The sequence below is a fragment of the Rattus norvegicus genome, chromosome 14 (assembly GCF_036323735.1).
Source record: "Rattus norvegicus strain BN/NHsdMcwi chromosome 14, GRCr8, whole genome shotgun sequence".
Classification (NCBI taxonomy): Eukaryota; Metazoa; Chordata; class Mammalia; order Rodentia; family Muridae; genus Rattus; species Rattus norvegicus.
This window is the reverse complement of record NC_086032.1, coordinates 62,064,017-62,083,499: the sequence shown is the minus strand read 5'-3', so window position 1 is coordinate 62,083,499 and position 19,483 is coordinate 62,064,017. Positions and strand designations below refer to the sequence as shown.

At 44.1% G+C, this 19,483-nt stretch overlaps 1 protein-coding gene across 2 annotated transcripts in view; it reads right to left on the bottom strand.

Annotated features, from left to right (window-relative positions):
- Sel1l3 (SEL1L family member 3) overlaps positions 1-19,483 on the bottom strand; it is a 107,193-nt gene that overhangs the window by 12,043 nt on the left and 75,667 nt on the right. For both annotated transcript variants that reach the window (NM_001427327.1, XM_006251033.5), the window contains exons 16-20: positions 17,584-17,711; positions 13,658-13,741; positions 4,979-5,069; positions 4,760-4,844; positions 2,838-2,947 (exon numbers count right to left, since the gene is read on the bottom strand). In NM_001427327.1, coding sequence (NP_001414256.1) covers positions 2,838-2,947; positions 4,760-4,844; positions 4,979-5,069; positions 13,658-13,741; positions 17,584-17,711 — 498 coding nt within the window. The remainder of the gene's footprint in view (positions 1-2,837; positions 2,948-4,759; positions 4,845-4,978; positions 5,070-13,657; positions 13,742-17,583; positions 17,712-19,483) is intronic.

The following is a 19,483-nucleotide window of genomic DNA, read 5'->3' as shown; positions in this document are numbered from 1 at the left end:
CATAAAAAGCAATTTGAAATGAGAGTCAAGTGTCAGCCTGTAGTTATGAAGTTAACAGAATTAAACTACCCAAGTCAGCAAGGTTTCTGTTGTTGTCCTCTGCTTATCTGCTGCTCCCTGAGATGAAAATATAAACCAGCAATATCCTACCGTGTAGTCAGAAAACCATTGACACTCCATAACAGGGTCTCTCAGCAGAGAGGTATTCAAATGAGGGGGAGAGGGGGAGACCCAAAACTATTCATTACAGCCAGAGAGGAGGCACTCCCCTTCTCCACCAGGAGATTCCCAATCCCAAGAAAGCAAGAATAGTGGGTTGTCTGTCCCCCGCCACCCCATGAAAGAGTAAGCGAGCAATCATAATGAGCGCCAATGAGAGAGGCTGTGTACCAGAAGGTGCAGTGCATCAGTCAACAACGAGGTGATGTAACAGACACATCTGATGAGCAGGACTGGAGGGGGACATGAAGACAGTGTGAAGAAGTGGAAGGCAGCCATAGTCTCCAGAGAGAAGACTCGATGGGTAAATGTATCAGGATGTTACCAATCCTGATAACCTGAGTTTGATCCCCAGAACCGACATGGGGAAAGAAGAGGACCATCTCCCTTAAAGTTGTCCTCTGCCCTCTGCATGCATGCTATGACATGCTTGCCCCCTCCCATAAACAAACAAACAAACAAACAAACAAATAAATATTAAGAAATAAAAGGCCCTCCATGGAACTGTAGATACATTTATTGTTTTCACTGTCTTTTTGTTTTTTGGTTGGTTGTTTTTGTTGTTGTTTGTTTGTTTGCTTTGTTTTTGCCTTTAAAGATTAAATTTTACTGGTTTTAAAACACAGTTTTTCTTTAAACAAATAAACAAACAAGAATAAAACTGAAAGACAAGCTAGCAGGCCTGATTTTAAACAATGGCTGATAGCCAAGTGAGAGTGTTTGTTTAGCAGATCTTGGAAAAGTAATATTTGATACATCATGTTCATTAAGTGTACTTGGCATGGGATCAGAGCTTTGTAACAGACATCTCACTCAGTACTCACTTCCTGTGGGGGAAGGGTTATAATGACCACAGTTGACAGGTGGGAGAATAGAGAGCTGAGGGTCTAGTGACCTGTCATGTGAGAGTATCTCAGTGGGAGAGAGGCAGGACTTTTAACCTGGGCCCCCGACTTTACTGATATAATGCCTCTATGACATAAGAAAAAGAAAAAGGCTGTGACAGAAATAAACTTCAAACTTTGCTCTGTGACCACAAACCAGCCACCCACACAAGCAGGCAGCAACCTTCTATTCCTTCATTATAGAAAAGAACCCGAGATCTTTCCATAATTTCAATTATGAAGCCAAAGGGGGAGGAGAAAAAGAAATATCATTAGACACTGTTAGTAATTGTGGCACACAAGATCTCCTAAATTTCTTAGGAAAAATTGAAGGTAAGCAAAATCCTTGAATAGTTTTCAGCTATCTCTCTGAGATATTTATGAGTTAGAAATACAAAATATTAACTTTACAGAAATCACCTGCTGTGAATTCAATGTGAAATGTTCCCACAGGGTCATGTCCTTGAACACCAACTGGTAGAGCTGTTCGGAAAGGTTGTAGGCCCACTGGAGGAAGTGGGCCAGGGGAACTGGTCTTCATACTCTACAGCCCAGGCTCCCTTCCTGTTCACTTTCTGCCTTCAGAGTGTAATAAGCCAACTCCTATTTCCCCAGCATGCCTCCCTTCCTTCTTGTCACATAGAGGAAAGCCAAAACCCTTTCTCCCTTAAATTGCTTTTGGTTACGGTATTTTGTCACACCAGATAGCTAAAATAAGTTTGCCACTGATAAGGCATTCTGACTGTATGCATTCCTGATACCATGCTTAGGGTATTAACTTCTGCAGTGCCTTCCACCAAGACAAGACCTTCCTGTGTAGCCTAAGCTGGTTTAAAACGCACAACCCTCCTGCCTCTGCCTCCTGGGTGCACTAAGTACTTTCCATGTTATTCTTGTCCCACAAACATAACCTCAATAGAATCATTAGAAAACAAGAAACAGACCCAAAGAGAGGGCTGTCCTACAAACTATCTACCCGGAGTCTTCAGAAACTCAAGGTCATGAAGACACAGGACCGAGGAATTGTCACAGCTTGGAGATTGGAAAGAAAGACAACATCTTCATGTCATGTGGGATCCTGCTTGAGATTCTAGAACAGAAAAGGGATACTGTGGGAAACAGGGGAAACGTAAATCAAGACTGGAGTTAGGTAATGCTACTGCCCTCTGTTAATGTCTTCAGTCAACGGGAACTGTGCCTGTAAGAGGTAAACATTAGGGAAGCTGGATGCACGGTGGACTCTCTGGGTTCTTCGTATAAGCTTTCTTTAAACCTGAAATTTACAAAGATAAGGTTCCAAAAAAGGTCCCAGGGGATCATGTCCCATCACTTAAGTCTTGGCTCAGTGTATGAGCAAGCCACTTCCTCCTGTGTGCTTCTAGGGTCTTGAGGAGTTTCTACCCCGTGAGTTAGTATTATGGAACATGGTAGAAATACTGTAGGTTTCCAGCAGAGATGTGGCCTTGGCTATTTTGCTTATAATCTGTTATTTGGCTTTGGGAAATTTATTACTTTGACCTATGTCTGGGTGAAAAAACAGTGTGAAAATTTCAGCTGTGCAGGATTGGTGTGAGATTGGCCTGGGGGAACACAGTCAATACTCTGTTCAAGATTCATCATAGAACTGTGGGAAGGGTGTGTGGCAAGGAGGACAGATGACATCCAGTCATGCTCCTGAAGCCACAGAACAGGCTGGTAGGTCCAGGGCCTCGAGAGACAGTTACTGATGCTTACCTGGGAGTCTCCATCCAGGGCTGCTTGGGCGTACATCTGCACAGACAGCTCCAGATCTTGGGACTGGTTTTGGTGGCCATAGTAGTAAAGGTCTCCCATTTTCAAATATGCTGTAGAACACAACCATGTATCTATTTGTCGGATGGTTTTATTTCCAGGGGTATCTAATCTGTTTCTCATAGGCTGCGAGAGCATATACACTTATTTGGGGTTATATTGTGATATGACATTATCATCTAAGATCTCAGAATCTAGAACCATGCAATCAAGTTACAAAAATTTTGCAAAAACATCCACAATAGTGGATTGGTGTGGTGGTACACACTTTAACCCAGCACTTGGGAGGCAGAAACAGGAAGATCTCTGTGAGTTTGAGACCAGCCTGGTCTACAGAGTGAGTTCCAAAACTGGCCAGAATTGCATAGTGAGACACTGTCTCAAACAAACAAAGAAGAATAAAACAAACAAACCCCAAAAGGTCATATCATTTTTAAAAAGTTTGATTCTGATTTGGCTCTATTTTATACTCTCTTGGGTCACAAGTGGACACCCCTGTTTTAGACCAACATGTTAAATCACTGATATTTCCTATTATAATATGTTTATACAGGCTTGTAAATCACTGTTCTAGCTTTAAATGTCAACCTCTAATTGTAAAATTGCCACAACCTAAAGTCATCTGAAAGGAAAATCTCAGCTGATAAATTGCCTAGGTCAATCAATAATTGGTTCAGGGGTGTTGGGTCCACTGTGGGTGACACCATCCCTAGGCAGTCCATAAGCCTACAGATGAGAATACCAGGGAACAAACCAGCAAGCCAGCTCCCACAACAACTTACCTCATTGATGCCATGTGACCTGGAAATATATGCCAAATAAATACTTCCTTCCCCAAGTTGCTTTCAACTGGGGTGTTTCTGTCACAGCAACAAGGAAAGTAGAACGAACATTTTTATGTTTTCCTTGGTGGAAGTCTTATGCCCAGAGTGCCTCCATCTGTAGCCATGCGGTATTTCCCTATTGGCTCCCTGAACAGATCCGCTGGGAGAATCTCCATCAGCAGACTTATAACCCATCCATTGAGGTTGCCTCTGACACCGTGTCACAGCTGCAGTGCTGTGCTGCCTGTCCTGCATCTTTTGACTTTCTCTCAGCCATGTAGTTCATCTTCCTAGATGTATAGCTATAACTCAATGTTAAAAGGGAAATGCAGGATCCATCTCTGAAGGCTGCACAGGGGACATTCACCATGTGGAATTCGTGGGTGCTGGTGTTGGAAGAGCATAGGGGTGAATGGGAAATAGGAGATGATTCAGAGAGCAGCATTTAGGAAGCAGATGTCATCTTTAGGGTACAAGAGGATAGTATCAAAAGACAGTTGTGATGCTGTCAGGGCATCATGGTCCTCTGTGAGCTGAGACCAAAGATAACAGAGATGCACGGGGGAGGCTAGAACACTGAGGGCTACTGCCAGAAGCTAAGGGCAAAGAACAAGATGGGGGTGAACCTGAGGTTCTCCCCTCCTCCCGAGACGCAATCTTCCAACAATGCCTCCAATTGGTAGACATTCACCCAAATGTCCTGAGCAATGGAGTCTGGGCACAGTAGCTCCTGGAAGCTGCCCTCTACCCAGAGACCAGAGTGGAGAGTCCAGGAGCCCCTCTGTGAGCACAAAGACAAAGGACTAGGCCAGGGAACCACATCATAACAGCAAATGTCTTGGTTTGGAAGAAGTTGTCAGTTTGCAGGAAGTACACAGCAGGGGGTTGACAGCAGTTTAGCCATGACCTTAATAGCAGACATTTTTCACTTTCTCCCCTAATTGTTTAGAAATATCACACTCTGTGTCAAACTGTTAGATGGTCCCTGTTACTAAAACCTCCCCCAACCCTCCAGTTTAGCACCTGTTTTTCTATACATACCAAATGAAGGAGCATCGATTTGAAAAACAGAGAAATTATAGTATCGCCAAACACAATTAACGCCCAAGTATCTCCCAGCCAGGTCCTAGGAGGCAAAGGAGAGAGAAAGTTAATTCACTAATATTTCGGCCCAGTGACTAATTTGGCCCCGGTAAAACTCAATTCATTATCTTTAACCTCATAGCTTCTACTGAGAGAAGAATAGATTACATTACTTACTGGCCGCTCCTCGCAGATGTGTGCTAAATTTGTCTGTGACACTTCAATTCCAGTTTCTGCTGCTAAAACATAATACAGCAAAGCCTCGTGCCTAAAAATAGATGATTAATAATAAATTTCATATAGTGGCTCTTACTAATACTCAAAGAGCTTTATATTCAGACATAAGAGGGCACAAAATAAGCAGTTTTTTAAAACCACAAAATCATGAGTTTTTTTCCCCCTTTAAATAAATACTGTTGTTAAAAATACTGCCTGCACTGATTTATTTTCTCTTAAAAGCTGAAGGAACAGATAAGGCCGGGAGCTGCTTGATGCAACAGCTACCTCTACTGGTTGAAAAGGCATGTGGCCATGCTGGCTGGGGACTTTCTTCAGGTCCTAGGTCCCTGAAGCCTTCCTTCATCATTTAGGATGAGTGGTATTGAGAAAAATCCCAGAGCTTTACAGCCTGAAAGGTTTTCTGGGGCTTAGAGTTCTAACAAGCTTAATTAATCTGGGCTTTTGTTGTGCATTAGAAGTTTGACAAAAGTAGGCAGGTTTACAAGTGCTTGAGCGTTGTCAAAATACACAAGAAAATAGATGGTGAACACAGTAAATAACTTTCTAGGATTTCTGCAGGGGATTGTCACAAGGCCTGGGGCTATACATCCTACATCAGTGGTCCTACATCCACTGGGAGAGGGAGGGCAATGAACCCAATGGCTCTGGAGGATGAGGTCGTCATGCCAACCCAAAAAGCATCAGTAATATATGTACCACATGGTCACATATACCACCTATACACCTCACCCGTGGGGTTTACTCTAAAGGGAAAAAGCAGAGCTATGTACAAGGACTTCATAGTCATGGAGTTTGTGGGAGGGCTGCTCATATAAACCATAAGAAAGAAAACAGGAAACAAACATCTAACAACTAGTGAGTGGTACAGATACTCCATGTGTAGCTGCTTTCAGATGTGGCCATTCAGAACAGCACAAGATGGTGGCTGGTGCCTGCCCATAATCTCAGCACTTGCAAGGCAGAAGGTGGGGGTGGGGATTCATAGTTCAAGGTCATTCTTGGTTACCCAATATGTTAAAGGCCAGTCTGAGTGATATGAGACCTTGCCTTAAAAAACAAACAAACCTGGGGTCTGGGCTTGAAGCTCAATTGTTACAGTGCTTGACTACCAAACACAAAGGTCTGGGTTGCAAAAAACAAAAAATAACAATAACCAGAAAGCATGTGTTTGCACTCATGCACACATGCAAATGCACACACAGAAGACAAAACTCTTCTGCCCAACACTAAATTATCTCTCCTTATCTATCTCAGTTGGTGAGAGTGCATGTAATTTTCATTTTTTTCTTTTTAATTACCTGCTTCCTTAATTATGTATATGACCCAATTTATGAGTAAAAATGAATCATAAGTAGTTGTTTCAGAAGCTTATTCTTCACTCAGAGCTGTTGGTATTGGTGACACTTCCTTCATTTTAGCTCTACTATGGAAGTGGATGGGGGAGGGGAGAGTATGGGTGAGACAAAGCCAGGTAAGCAGACTAAAGTCATGTCTGTGACACAGCTTTGGGTCATCATGTCTTGGGACAAAGAGGTGTTAGGAGGTCAAATTAGGGTGGTTAGAACTTCAATCAGACACATGTGGGCCATGGGCCCTGTGACTAAACAAGGAGTTAATTCTTAGCTATAAGAGACCCAAGAGAGCAGACCTATTAGCTGTGACTCATGCTAAAGAGAGACAAGGTCAGCTAAGCAGTGTCCCCTGCAAAGACAAGAAACAAGCAGGCAACTGGATGGCAAATACCACAAAGGCCGCAACACGATGCTTTGGTATCAGATTCCCCAGAACAGAGCTGCCCCCAGAGAGCATATCATGTCAGTGGAACTCAGCAGAAAGCTACCTCCTTCAGTAACAAGGTTCTATTCTTACATATTGTCTGTCTGTCTGTCTGTCTGTCTGTCTGTCTGTCTGTCTGTCTTCGTTTTAAGATAGGGTTTTATGTATCTGTACACCAGGCTGGCCTGAACTTATTCTGTAGCTGAGGGTGACCTTGTCTCCTTTTTTCACTTCCCAAGTACTGAAATTACAGGGCTGTATCCCCGCCACTGGTGCTGGGGCCCAAGGCCAGGGCTTTAGTATGCTAGGCAAGCACTCTACCAACTCAGTTACAACCTTAGCCCTCTCAACATCTCAAATTGCTTCAGAGACACTTGGGTTGTACTCATGCCTTGGTTTCCACCCAAAAGGCACAAGAACCTGGTGAGGTACCACACGCCTTTAGTCCCAGCACTCTGGAGGAGACAGAGGCTGGAGGATATCTGAGTTTGAAGCCAGTTTGGTCTACATGAGGAGCTCCAAGACAGCTAGGACTACAGAAGAAAGAGGAGGAAGGAGGGAGAGAAGGAGAAAGAGGAGGAGGAAGAGGAGGAAGGAGGAAGAAGGAAGGAAGAAGAGAAAGAAGAAGGTGAGGAGGAAGAGGGGGAAGGAGGAAGAAGGAAGGAAGAAGAGAAAGAAGGTGAGGAGGAAGAGGGGGAAGGAGGAAGAAGGAAGGAAGAAGAGAAAGAAGAAGGTGAGGAGGAGGAGGAAGGAGGAGGAGGAGGAGGAAGGAGCAGTAGCAGCAGCAGTAGCACAAGGGAAGGACATGATATTGATTTTCAATCCAAGGTCAAGATCTGGGCCATGAAGAGATGGAATGTGGTTGACATTAAAACATAATGTTATGAGCTTCTCTTGTGCAAGAGAAACTTCAGCCGGTTGTGAGAACTGAGTGAGAGGTGAGCTTAAGATTGACATTCTACATAAGAGCAGACCTAGAAGAAGGCTTCTAATAGTACCTCATCTCTCAGGTTACCTTGGTGATGGGGGAGAAAGGAGACTTCTGTTGTCCAATTATTATATAAATAAACCAAGAGGGAAGTTTACAGGACTCTGAAGCATTTCCATCAAGGAAGAACTGAAATCCATCAAAATGAGATGTCTAAAAGCATCTAGGCAATATAGGTGCTCAACAGAATTCACCTCATCTTCCCTCCAGCAGAACCAATCACCTGATGCCTGTGTAAGGGATGAGTCACTCCAGGCTAACCTTCTCCACTTACTAAAATGTTGGAAGGGCTGAGGAGACAGCTCAGTGAGGAAAGGGCTAGCTGTGCACTCATTAGGACCTGAGTTCAGATTCCCTGTGTCTACCTAAAAAGCCAGGCATGACAGTATGTGTTTGTAACCCTAGAGCTTGTGAGGATTGGGGTGGGAGAGAACGAATACAGGCAGATCTCAGGGACTTGCTGGGCAGACAGCCCAGGTGAGATGAAGAACTCCAGGTTCGGTCAGCAGAACCCAAGAAATAAGGCGGAGAACAAGAGATCAGTAGAAGAAGCACCTCATTTCCACCTCTGACCTCCACATAACACACACACACACACACACACACACACACACACACACACACACACACACACACACACACACACACAGACCTTTCTACATGTAACCTCCCAGCACTCAGTTGACAATCTCAACCGACATCATGTGGAAGCATTATTTACAGATATCTCTACTCCTGCACTCTGAGACAAGCTTTTGCTCCTCTTCAGAATCCAAAAGGCAGACTTCAAAGCTCCCCTGTTCTTCCGTTGAAGTCCCTCAAGATTGAAAAGGGCAACTAGAATTCCCATGCATCAAAGCACAACTCTTCCGGGACAGTCACTGTGACAGAGAGAGCGGTGGGCACGAACAAGAAGGGATTCACAGACAATGGACTGAGACAGTTTCTATCCTCTCGCCTCAGACTGGCATAAAGAGTTCTTAGCACTTTCCTGATGATGCATCTTCATAACGGCTTATTTGAACACCTGCTGTGAATGACGGGCTTGAGCATCTCTGAGTGGCTTCTCCAACAATTATACTATTTCCTCTGTGCTCTTTTGTGCTAATGCCTGAAGCAGCTCAGACAAGATGAAGGGGAAATAATAGTAATAATAAACCAAACCAAAAACCCAACACTTAGAGTCTCCGGTGGAATTCTTCAGCTTGGCGTGCTTCTCTGCCAGGAGCAAGGCAACCGTGTACTGGCTAACCTCTAGGGCTAAGTTTGTGGGGTACATTGATGACAAAGGGCAGTCAAACTCAAAGATAAAACAACACAAATAAAGCGGACAGAAATGGAACATGACAGCTGGCCCATCCTTGCTAACTCCTTCCAGTGTCCGAGGACCGCCTCGGGCATGACAACATTATCTTCCGAGTTGTGCCACTGCAGCAAAGCCTGTTTCTCCATCACAGTCTTCTCTTGGAGAATCCCACATAAATCTTAGAACAACAGAAAAAGCCACAAGCACATCAAACTGACACAGGCAATTTGGAAATAACATCCAGAGGCTGGGGACATTGATGGATGCCTTAGTTCTATTACAGCAAAATAGAAGGCATCTCACAGTCGGGGGTTGGGGCAAACACTGTCTATTTCCTGTTTACCTGTGGGGAGGGCTGGGAAGCTGGGAGAGCAGGAAACCTTAGAAGCACTTTGCTCCAAATATATTTTGACAAAGATCCTCCCACTGTGAAGGAGATAGATGATATTTTTTCCTGTCAGACTGAGGCCTCAAATCCAGACTGATTGCATCAGCCATACTGGCAAGGGCGAGGGGGAACAGAGACGCGTAGATGAGGGCAGGACAGCAAAGGGAAACCATTTGGGGAGGCAAGTAGCATTGCTATGTGAGGCTGGACAGGTAACGGATACCTCTGCAGAGGTGCAGGGACCCCACTGGCAAGTTTCAAGCCACACGGGGTTTCAAGACAACAAAAAGGAAAGACAAACATGCATTAACAAGACAGCCTTGGTGAGTGACAGCTGTGGATGCGCCACAGTGCTATCTAGAGGCAGGAATCGAACTGTAGAGACATGCCCTCTTGGAAAAGCGGTGGAAGACTATATAATGATCTTAGTAATATTAAGGTCGGAAGTAGGCCAAACTAAACCCACTGCATACAAACATCCATGGACAGAAGAGTCTAAAAGCAAACAAGAGGTGGGTGCATAAGAAGATCCAGCCAAGGGGTATGTACTTCCAGGTCGTAGGGTGGAGCTGCTGCTGTTCAGTCTGGGAGGGACATGCATCATAGGATCAGAGCACTGCCTCCTCACCTTTCCTTCCCTTCCTATCCTGTCTTCCCTCCTTCCCCATATAACCCTGGCTGGCCTGGCACTTACAGAGATCTCCCTGCCTCTACCCACTGCCTGCTGGGATTGCTGTCACACTCAGCCATCTCTCCCTTCCTCCCTCCTTCCTTTCTTCCTTGATGAAAGATTTCACTCAGTTGCCCAGGCTGCCCTTGAACTGACTACACAGCCCGGACTGACTTTGAACCTGAGAACCTTCTGTCTCAGGCTCCTCAGTGCTAGGATCCAAGGCATGTACCCTACCCCTGGTTCATGTACGATTCAAACTTAAGGACAAAGGCTGCCCTAGGTAAACACGAGGTGGAATTTGGGATAACACCGTGCTCCAGGAAATGAGCTGACCGCCCTTAGCAGGGATCCTTCACCACCCCCTCTGTCACCACCAGTCTGCGTGCCAAAGCTATTTCCCCACCAAGGGCCTCCAATGAATTCAAAGGACAATAGGCGGCCACCAATGAATTCAAAAGGTAATAGGCCCCATCAATGAGAAATAACCAACTCATGCTGTAACCTAAAGCCTGCACCCCGAAACAGTATAAATGGTGTGGGCCTTTGTTCTTCGGGGTCACCTCTGTCCCAATTGCAGGGTCACCCCAGTGTACTGGTATTAATAAACCTCTTGTTTATTGCATCAATCTCCATCTCTGTGTTTCCATGAGTGGGACCTCCCTGACGTAGGGCTGATTGGGTCCTATATTCACACTCATTTTCTTAGATAGAGTAGACCTTGTTGACCTTTACTGTTAGCTTCTGAACTCATGCTGACATAACACACTATTTTGTGTGGGTCTCTATTAAGTAAACAAAGGAGAACCAGTCAACAGATTCAAACCACATCTTCAGTTCACAAGCTTGGCTCCCTTAACTGGGTTTCTGAACTATCCCCCTTTCTATTTTTGTCATCAATTATGTAAGAAGTAGATACTTTGTCACTCGTAATCCCATCAAACAGAGTGTCTTAGGCTTTACATCTCTTAAGAGTTGTTCTTGTTGCAAATGGAATGGCTTAAATTTTCCAACCTTGCTCTTTTTTTTTCTTTACTTCTGCTTCTGTAGTTTTCTTTGCTAGAAACTCTGCTCCATGCATGACTAAGAGGACCTTCTATCCATCCTTCAGGGCTGTGTTCGCCCTAATTCTGTCGCTAAGATTTCCCCAAGCCTCCCTAGCCAGGTAGCATCATTTCTTCATCCACATTTCCAAAGACGTTGCCAACATCCTTCATTCTCCTTAGTTAATTCATTTAGCAGTTTCTGAACGCTTCCCAGGTGCCCCTACATGCAGGGCACTAGGATACAGGCTGTGACAACCAGCAAGCTAGGAGCAGGCGTGCCCCATGAACAAGAACAGGGAGGAGCTGGGCAGGATTCCTGCCTGGGTAGAAGAAATGATAAGGGCAGAGGCTTGGAGTCAGACTGAACATGGGCCACGTGAGAAAACACAGTGTAGAAGAGGAAGGACGGTGAACAGCTGAGAGACGACGTTTGCCATCCTTGTGGCTGGTGGCAAGGTACCCTATATTTAGGTACTATGCTAAACTTTTGCTTTTCTTTAAATAATGCATTTTTTATTCTTTGATAGTATTTTTTCATACAGTTAAGGTTTTAAAAAATTTTTATTTTTAATATTTTTAATTGTGTGTATGTGTTTGTCTGTGTAGTAATGTGCACATGAGTGGAGATGCCCACAGAGGCCACAGGAATGTACGATATTGCCCTGGAGTTGGTTGTGAGATGCCTGATGTGGGTGCCGGGAGACAAGCTCAGGTCCTCCGGAGGAGCAGTGTGTGCTCTTAAACTCAGCCAACCTTCCAGCCCACGAGAGTGAATCAGAAACGCACAGAGGGCAGGAGTCCCCTTCTTTTCCCCTGCGACCTGTAATGTGTAGGGGACCCCGTGCTACGGCTGGATTTTAAGAAAGAAAACGAGCCGTGCAACGCCCCTAATCTTCCAACCCTTTGTGGCAAGTTTTGAAATGTGTGAGCTGAAGTGTTTTGTGAAGTTTAATTCAAAAGCAGGCAAGAAAACAAAACCATCAGCAAACCCTCTGTATGGAGAGACAGTCCTCAGTCATCTGAGGGTGTGCTGCAGGCCTGAATGTGTTCATAGACACGTTCCTCTTTGAGGAAAACACCACAAAGGAGCACTTTGATAACTGGGTGCTTAGTTCACCCTCAGAAGCTTGGGAGCAGAGTCAGGGAGGTTGGGAAATAAGTTAAAGTTAGATTCGAGGAGGTTTGGTTTGTTTGTTTTGCAGTCCGGGTTTTGCAGTGTAGCCTTGGCTAACCCGGAACTCACTCTGCACATTCAGCTGGCTTTGAATTTGCTGTGATGCTCCTGTCTCGGTTCTCCACAGTGCTGGGACTAGAGGCCTGCACCACCACTCCCAGCTCCGGGAGTTGAGATTCTTATGAGGTAAATTTCACTTGGGAAACAAGATATAACACAACACAGACATGGCAAGGCATGTTCATGGTTGGGGACAGTTCTCTCATTTAAAGAAACATCTTCCTGATCACGAGAGGGGAAGCTACAGATAATGAGCTGCTCCGGGATGACAAAACAAACATTTGTATGTGGTGCTTTTTCAAGAGCTTCATTTCCCAGCATGCTTTGATTTAAGGTCCTTGCTCACTGATCTGTTGGTTCAGCTATGGACCAGAAGGGAAAATGGCATCCTTTTGGGTCTATGCTTTTATTTTTAATTAAGGTTCGTATCAGAGTGTGATCTATTCTAGGTCTGGTCTAATGTCTTTGAGGCAGTGGACCGAGGGGATTTCTGATGATTTGCATATCCATTTTCGTTATTATGGAAATACCCAGATCGTTTAGGCAATAAGCCGGCCAAGAAAATGTGGCCCAAGGGAGCAAAGATGGAGTGCTAGGCTCCACAGAAGAAAGCAAAATGGGGGGGAGGAGGCAGGTGGTGCTTGGAAGCTGCCCACCCACAGATTTATAAGATCTCCAAACAGTCATGGGGTTGCAAAAGTTTTCTCATCTCCATGCAAAGCTCAGAAAGGGGGCATCTGTTAGTGAGTGACATCCAACAATCCTGGGTTCCCAGGTATGGCCAACTATTTGTGAAGGAGACGCACTGGCCTTTCTTCTTCCCACCAACCAAGTGGGTATGCTACTAGTCACTTGGTAGGGGAAAGAGAGGTCTTACCCAGGACTGCCTTGTAGTTTCTAACTCTACAGCCAAGAAAAACAGGTTTGAGGGAAAGAGAAATTGGCGTCTGCGAGTTTCTCAACTTGATGAATGTGGACACTCCCCCCTAGAGAACTAATTTTTGTGTATAATTAAACATGGAAATGCAATGTTTTCCAATCAACAGCCAATCAGTCTGTGTGACTCTGAATATCATTACTGGGAGGCTGTGATTTCCCTGCAAATTGCTTTTTGGGTTGCATTTTAAGGTTCCTTCTTCTAAGACTATGTTGACAGGTTGAACATGAAGGGGTGGGGAAGTTTACTCTGGGGAGGGCCCCCAGCTTACCACAGACCCTCCAGGTAGGCATTGAGGCCTTTGCGAATGACATGTCCCAAGTATCCGTTTTTCTCAGCCACATGTTTTGCCCATCTGAAAAAGAAAGGAAAGAGAGGGGAACCTTGCAGGCTGCAGCAGATTAAACAATCACCTTCCCTCATACGATCGTCATAAATCCCACTTGGGGAATATTTTCTTGTTTGAATTTTTATAAAGCAGCAAAGCAGAACGGAATATTAAGAAGGTAAAGAGAATACATCTTGAGAGCTCTCGTTCAACGTCCTCATTTATAAATGCTGAGTAGCACTTGGCTGTGGAAACAAAGACATGTACCACACATGCTAGAGCATTCTACTGACAGAGAGACATCTCCGACAATTCTCCTAGTAAACTAAGATTACTGGACCCGTCAGTACAGCCCAGAGGTACAGCAGTGGCTTAATACGTGTCAGGCCTTGGGTTCAATCCCTGGTACCACAAAAAAAAAAAAAAAAAAAAATACTGACATATGGTACAGTGGTCAAGGCTCCTGTGTTCTTTAATCTGCTCCCTAATGTACCCTAGAGGGGTTATTAACAATTAATTACTACGTTGTAATCTGTAGACTTAAACCACTAAAAAAAAAGTATGAAGTCTTGCCAGGTGTGGTGGTACCAGCACTTGGGAGGTAGCAGGAGAATTTTTGTGAGTTTTGATGCCAGTTTGGTCTACATAGTGAGCTTCAGGACAGCCAGAACTACACAGAGAAGCCGAGCTCAAACCAAGCCAAACCAAATCAAAAGTGTAAAAATGAATAGCTTTGAGTTAGTAGAAGGGAAAAATAGAATAAACTATAAAACAATTAATTAACACAAAAGAAGGATAAGAAAAACAAAACAAAAGATGAAAAAGGAATCAGGTAAGGTAAACAGAAAATAATAATATGGTATATTTTAAAGGTTTATTTATTTTATTTGGTATGTATGAGTATTTGTGTGTGTGTGTATCACGTGCATGCCTGGTACTCTCTGAAGGAAGTCAAGAGAAGGCACTGGATTCTCTAAAAGTTATAGATGCCTGTGAGTCCCCAGGAGTGTAGTAGGCAAGAACAATAAGTGCTCTTAGATTTTAGAGCCAAGTATATTTACAAACTGCATTAAAAGTAAATGGGCTAAATATGCCAATTAAAAAGTAAAAAATTAAAAAATGTTTACTCCAAATTAATAAACTCTAAAGCTGTCAGATGGAATCATTCATATAAAACTCAACTCTATGCTGCTTATAAAAAATTATACATTAAAGAAAAAAAGTGATACATTAAAGGACTGAGAAAAAATTAAAATAAATGAAGACTAAGGCCATGCCCACTAACAAAGATAAAAAGAACATTGTAAAATTATACAAGAATTCTGGCTGGAGAGGTGGCTCAGAGGTTAAGAGCACCGACTGCTCTTCCAGAGGTCCTGAGTTCAATTCCCAGCAACCACATGGTGGCTCACAACAATGTGTAATGGGATCTGATGCCCCATTCTGGTGTGTCTGAGGACAGTTACAGTGTACCCATGTACATAAATAAAATAAAGAATTAAAAAAAATTATATGAGAGTTCACTCAAAAAGCAAAACAAATCTATGTGATCCAATTATATAAATTCAAGATATACAGTATAAAATTGTCTATAAATATAAAGAAACAAGTTAAGTCTATATACAGAGAGAATTCTAACACATTTCTTTCAGCAAATGGCTTAACAAGCAGGGCAGGAAGAGCAGAAGGAATACAGAAGCTCTGCACAATGTAATCAACAACTTTGGTGTAGACTTTGTGTGCAGACTTTTGAACAGAGTTTTAAAGACAGAAGAAAGCTTCTAACAGAACTGTTCATACACTGCTCACCAAGAATGCTTCACAAGGACGGAGGTCACTAGAATATGCTGTCTGATCATCAAAGACAAAAGAGTACTAAGAAAATCTACACCGCGCCAATGTTCACCCCAGATACCCTACATAACAATGAGAAAAGGCTTCAAATTAGCCTAAGTTTTATCACTAAGGCAAGGTCAAGATGGATTTGATCCCAGACCTCTTTAGGAAAACATCCTTTTAGAGAGCCAGGCTACAGGTGAGACGTAGCCAGAGGGGTGTTTCCTTTTTCCTACAAAGGGTGAAATATCTTAACTTTGTAGGCCACAGGCGGGCTTTCTTTGTTTTCTTTGTATCGTGTTACAAATGCAAGGAGCTTGCAGAGCCCAGCCCAGCAGGCAGCAGCCCATATCCCATCCATGAGCCACAGCGGGCCAGACTTTAAAAGGCATTTTGGGTAAGCTAGGGTCACCCTCCTTAGTGGCTGGAGAGGCGGGTCAGTAGTCAAGAGCACTTTTTGATTTTGCGAAGGACCCTGAGTCTGTGCCCACACAGGGCTCACAATTGTTTATAACTCGAGTTCCAGGGGATCTGACGCCCTCTTTTGACCACTGTGGGCACTGCATTCACACAGTACACAGGTGTACATGCACGTAAAATACAAAGGAGCGAGTCCTGCTTGAAAATGAGCCTCCTCACCTATCTTCGGGAAGTTATTGCAGGATTTGTGCCAGCAAAACCCTGGCAAGAGGAGGACTGGGAAAGGGCGGGTCGGCCTGGGAGCACTGTCAGATGGGAAGATGGGAGTGCAGGGTCACACACTGTTCCCCAGAAAGACTCCGGGAAGATAATGCTGAGAGATCAATTGCTAGAAACCGCTGTGTATCTGGGCAAACCAAGGCGGGATTTAAGGGACACACGAATTTGATCAAGAATCTGGAAAATGATGGAAAGACGGCTCAGCGGTGAAGAGCACCCACTGCTCTTCCAGGGACCTGGGTTTCATTTCTAACCTCCACATCATGCTTACGACTTTCCATAACTCCAGTTCCAGGGTGCCGAACCCCCATCCTGGTCTCCTTGGCCACTAGGCATACTACATCATATACAGACATATACGTGGAGGAGAACACCCAGACACATAAAATAATAAAATAAGGCTAAAAATAAATAGAGGTTTATTTTTTTAAATGATATAGAAAATGATGCACACAGACATATATAGGAAACAACAATAATACATCCTCGAAAGATACTTAGACAAGAAAGAAAAAGCTAGGATAGTGTGACTCATGGCTTTGCAATATTAATTCAACCCTGATACTATTTTAACCAGGACCAAAACCAGGAAGGATCCTGGAAGGTAGCAGAGAAAACCGTGTCTCTGTTTCCCAGGAAGCATCCCTACACAAGGCCTGCAGGGAAAATACTAAAAACAGTGGTAAGGACGCGCTGCCTAGAGGTAGGGGCCAGGAAGGGATAAGTATAGTCAGGGTCTTATTCTATGGACCAGGAACTGGAATGGGGTGAAGGGTGGAGGCAGGGGTTGCTTGTTTTGCCTTGCTGAATTTTTTAAATTAAAAATTTAAAATACTTCTCCTATCAACTATTTGGTTTTCTTTTATACACGAATTGTAGGTTTTAATTTTATTGGTTTCACCCACATGTGTGTCTGGGTAACGCATGTGTGCCTGGTAGCTGAGGATGTCAAAAGAGGGCCTATGGTTATGAGCTGCTGTGTGTGTGTAAAGGACTCGGGTCTTCTGCAAGGGCTGTAAGTGCTCTTAACCTCTGAACCCTCTCTCCAGCCCTAGCTGGTTTTATTTCTTTTAAATCTACACTCACGTGTAACTGATAAAGGTAAAAACTGACTTTTAAAAGGTGCGAAGAGACAAAGAAATCAGCAGAAAGGGGAAGGAAGTGGGAAGAGGAATGAAATGAGAGAGGGTGGGAGGGTGGAGGGAGGAAGGGAGGGATGGAAGGAGGGAGAGAGGGAGGGAGGGCAAGAGGAAAAGAAAGAGATCCCTTTTATTAGGCAAGGTGAACAGAGGACACGGCTTCTCAATGGAAGGCAACATCTGACAGAATCTTACACAACAGCTTTCTCCGGATCTCTAGGGAAGGTCTCCAGGTTTCCGGTGATATAGTAAAGAGAACACCACAATGTCCCTTCGATGTGCCCACCTTGTGCAGCTTTATGGAAGTATTCGCCAGCTAGTGTCTGTAAAGAGAGATGAGCAAGAGTCCCTCTCATAAGTGCACAGTCCTCCTGGCCACACTGGCTTCAGCAGAGCCAAGGGCAGGAGGTACCTTAAGGCCAGCGCTGTCACGGGCTTATGTCTTCTGATTCTTTAAAGCAAACCAGGTCAAGAAATAGTTCCAAAAAGACAGCCCATCCCAGAGGCCCAGGATATAGGATGTCTCCTAGAGCTATTCTATTGATTAAGTTTAGCCAATAAAGAAGACACCATGTAACCAGGAATGTACTACGGCCTCACTGGGTCCTCACAAAAGCTCTTGCATGCTCCATGGAGGGGCGTGACAGGAGTCACACCGGGTGACAACTCAAGCGTTTGCTTTCGTAACCTTGCTTAATACCTTTCTTTACGCTCATGCACAAAAACCACTTCTAGCGGCAAAGTGAGAATTAGAACATAATGGGGAATAAATACACGCTCACAGATGTGTAGGAGGGGTACCAGACATTGGCAATGCATAAAAATTTCAGCTTTAGTGCAGTCGGGGAGGGGTGGAGGGAGGAAAGACAACAATCGTTTGGGATGTGTGTGTGTGTGTGTGTGTGTGTGTGTGTGCGTGTGTATCTATGTGTGTATGTGTGTGTGTCCATGTATGTGTGTGCATCTGTGTATGTGTGTGTGTATGTGTGTGTGCATCTATGTATGTGTGTGTATGTGTGTATGTGTATGTATATGTGTGTGAGTGTATGTGTGTATGTATGTGTCTGTGTGCATATGTGTATATGTGTGTGTGCATCTGTGTATGTATGTGTGTGTATGTGTGCATCTATGTATGTGTGTGTATGTGTATGTATATGTGTGTGAGTGTATGTGTGTATGTATGTATGTGTGTCTGTGTGCATATGTGTATATGTGTGTGTGTATGCATCTGAGTATGTGTGGGTATATAGTTGTGTGTGGATGTGTATGTATGTGTGTTTGAGTGTGTATGTGAGTATGTATGTGCATCTGTATATGTGTGTGTATATGTTTGTGTGTATATGTGTGTGGATGTGTATGTATGTGTGTGTATGTGAGTGTGTATGTGTATGTCCATCTGTATATGTGTGTATATGTTTGTGTGTATACGTGTGTGGATGTGTATATATGTGTGTGAGAGTGTGTATGTGAGTGTGTGTGTGTGTGTGTGTGTGTGTGTGTGTACACTGACTCCCACTGATCACCATTATTTTCAGAAGGTGGTGAACTTTTGTTTTTTAAGGCATGGGCTTCCCAGCACACTTTCTGACAATCTCTGTGGCCTTATTCTCTCCAAACCTCTTTTGTGTTTGTCTTCAACTGTAAAATGTAGCTTCTGAAGACAAACATGGTGGCATGCACACTTGTAATCCTAGCCCTTGAGGGGCAGAGGAAGGAGGTTCAGGATATTTGATCAAATAAGTTTGAAGTCAGCCTGGTCTACCTAAGACCTCAATTCTTTTTTCCAATAGTAGATCATTTTCCTTTCTGTCCTTCATGTAACCTTTCTTCCTCTACAAGAACTTTATGGCTGCTCTGGCCTTCCATGGTTTTGCCCCTGGAAGTACTTAGATCACCTCCCATGTGGCCTAAGATGTCTTTTCCTCAAGGCCCTCACGCCTTCTTCACTACACCCCCAGATCCTTGAGGGCAGGCCCACACCTCAGGGCCTCCTCTTATACCCTCCCCCAACCCCGGCCACGCCTAGTCCAGGCTGGGCACTCAGCATCCCATCCACAATCATTCCTGGCCAGCCATTGACCTGATACAGAACTTT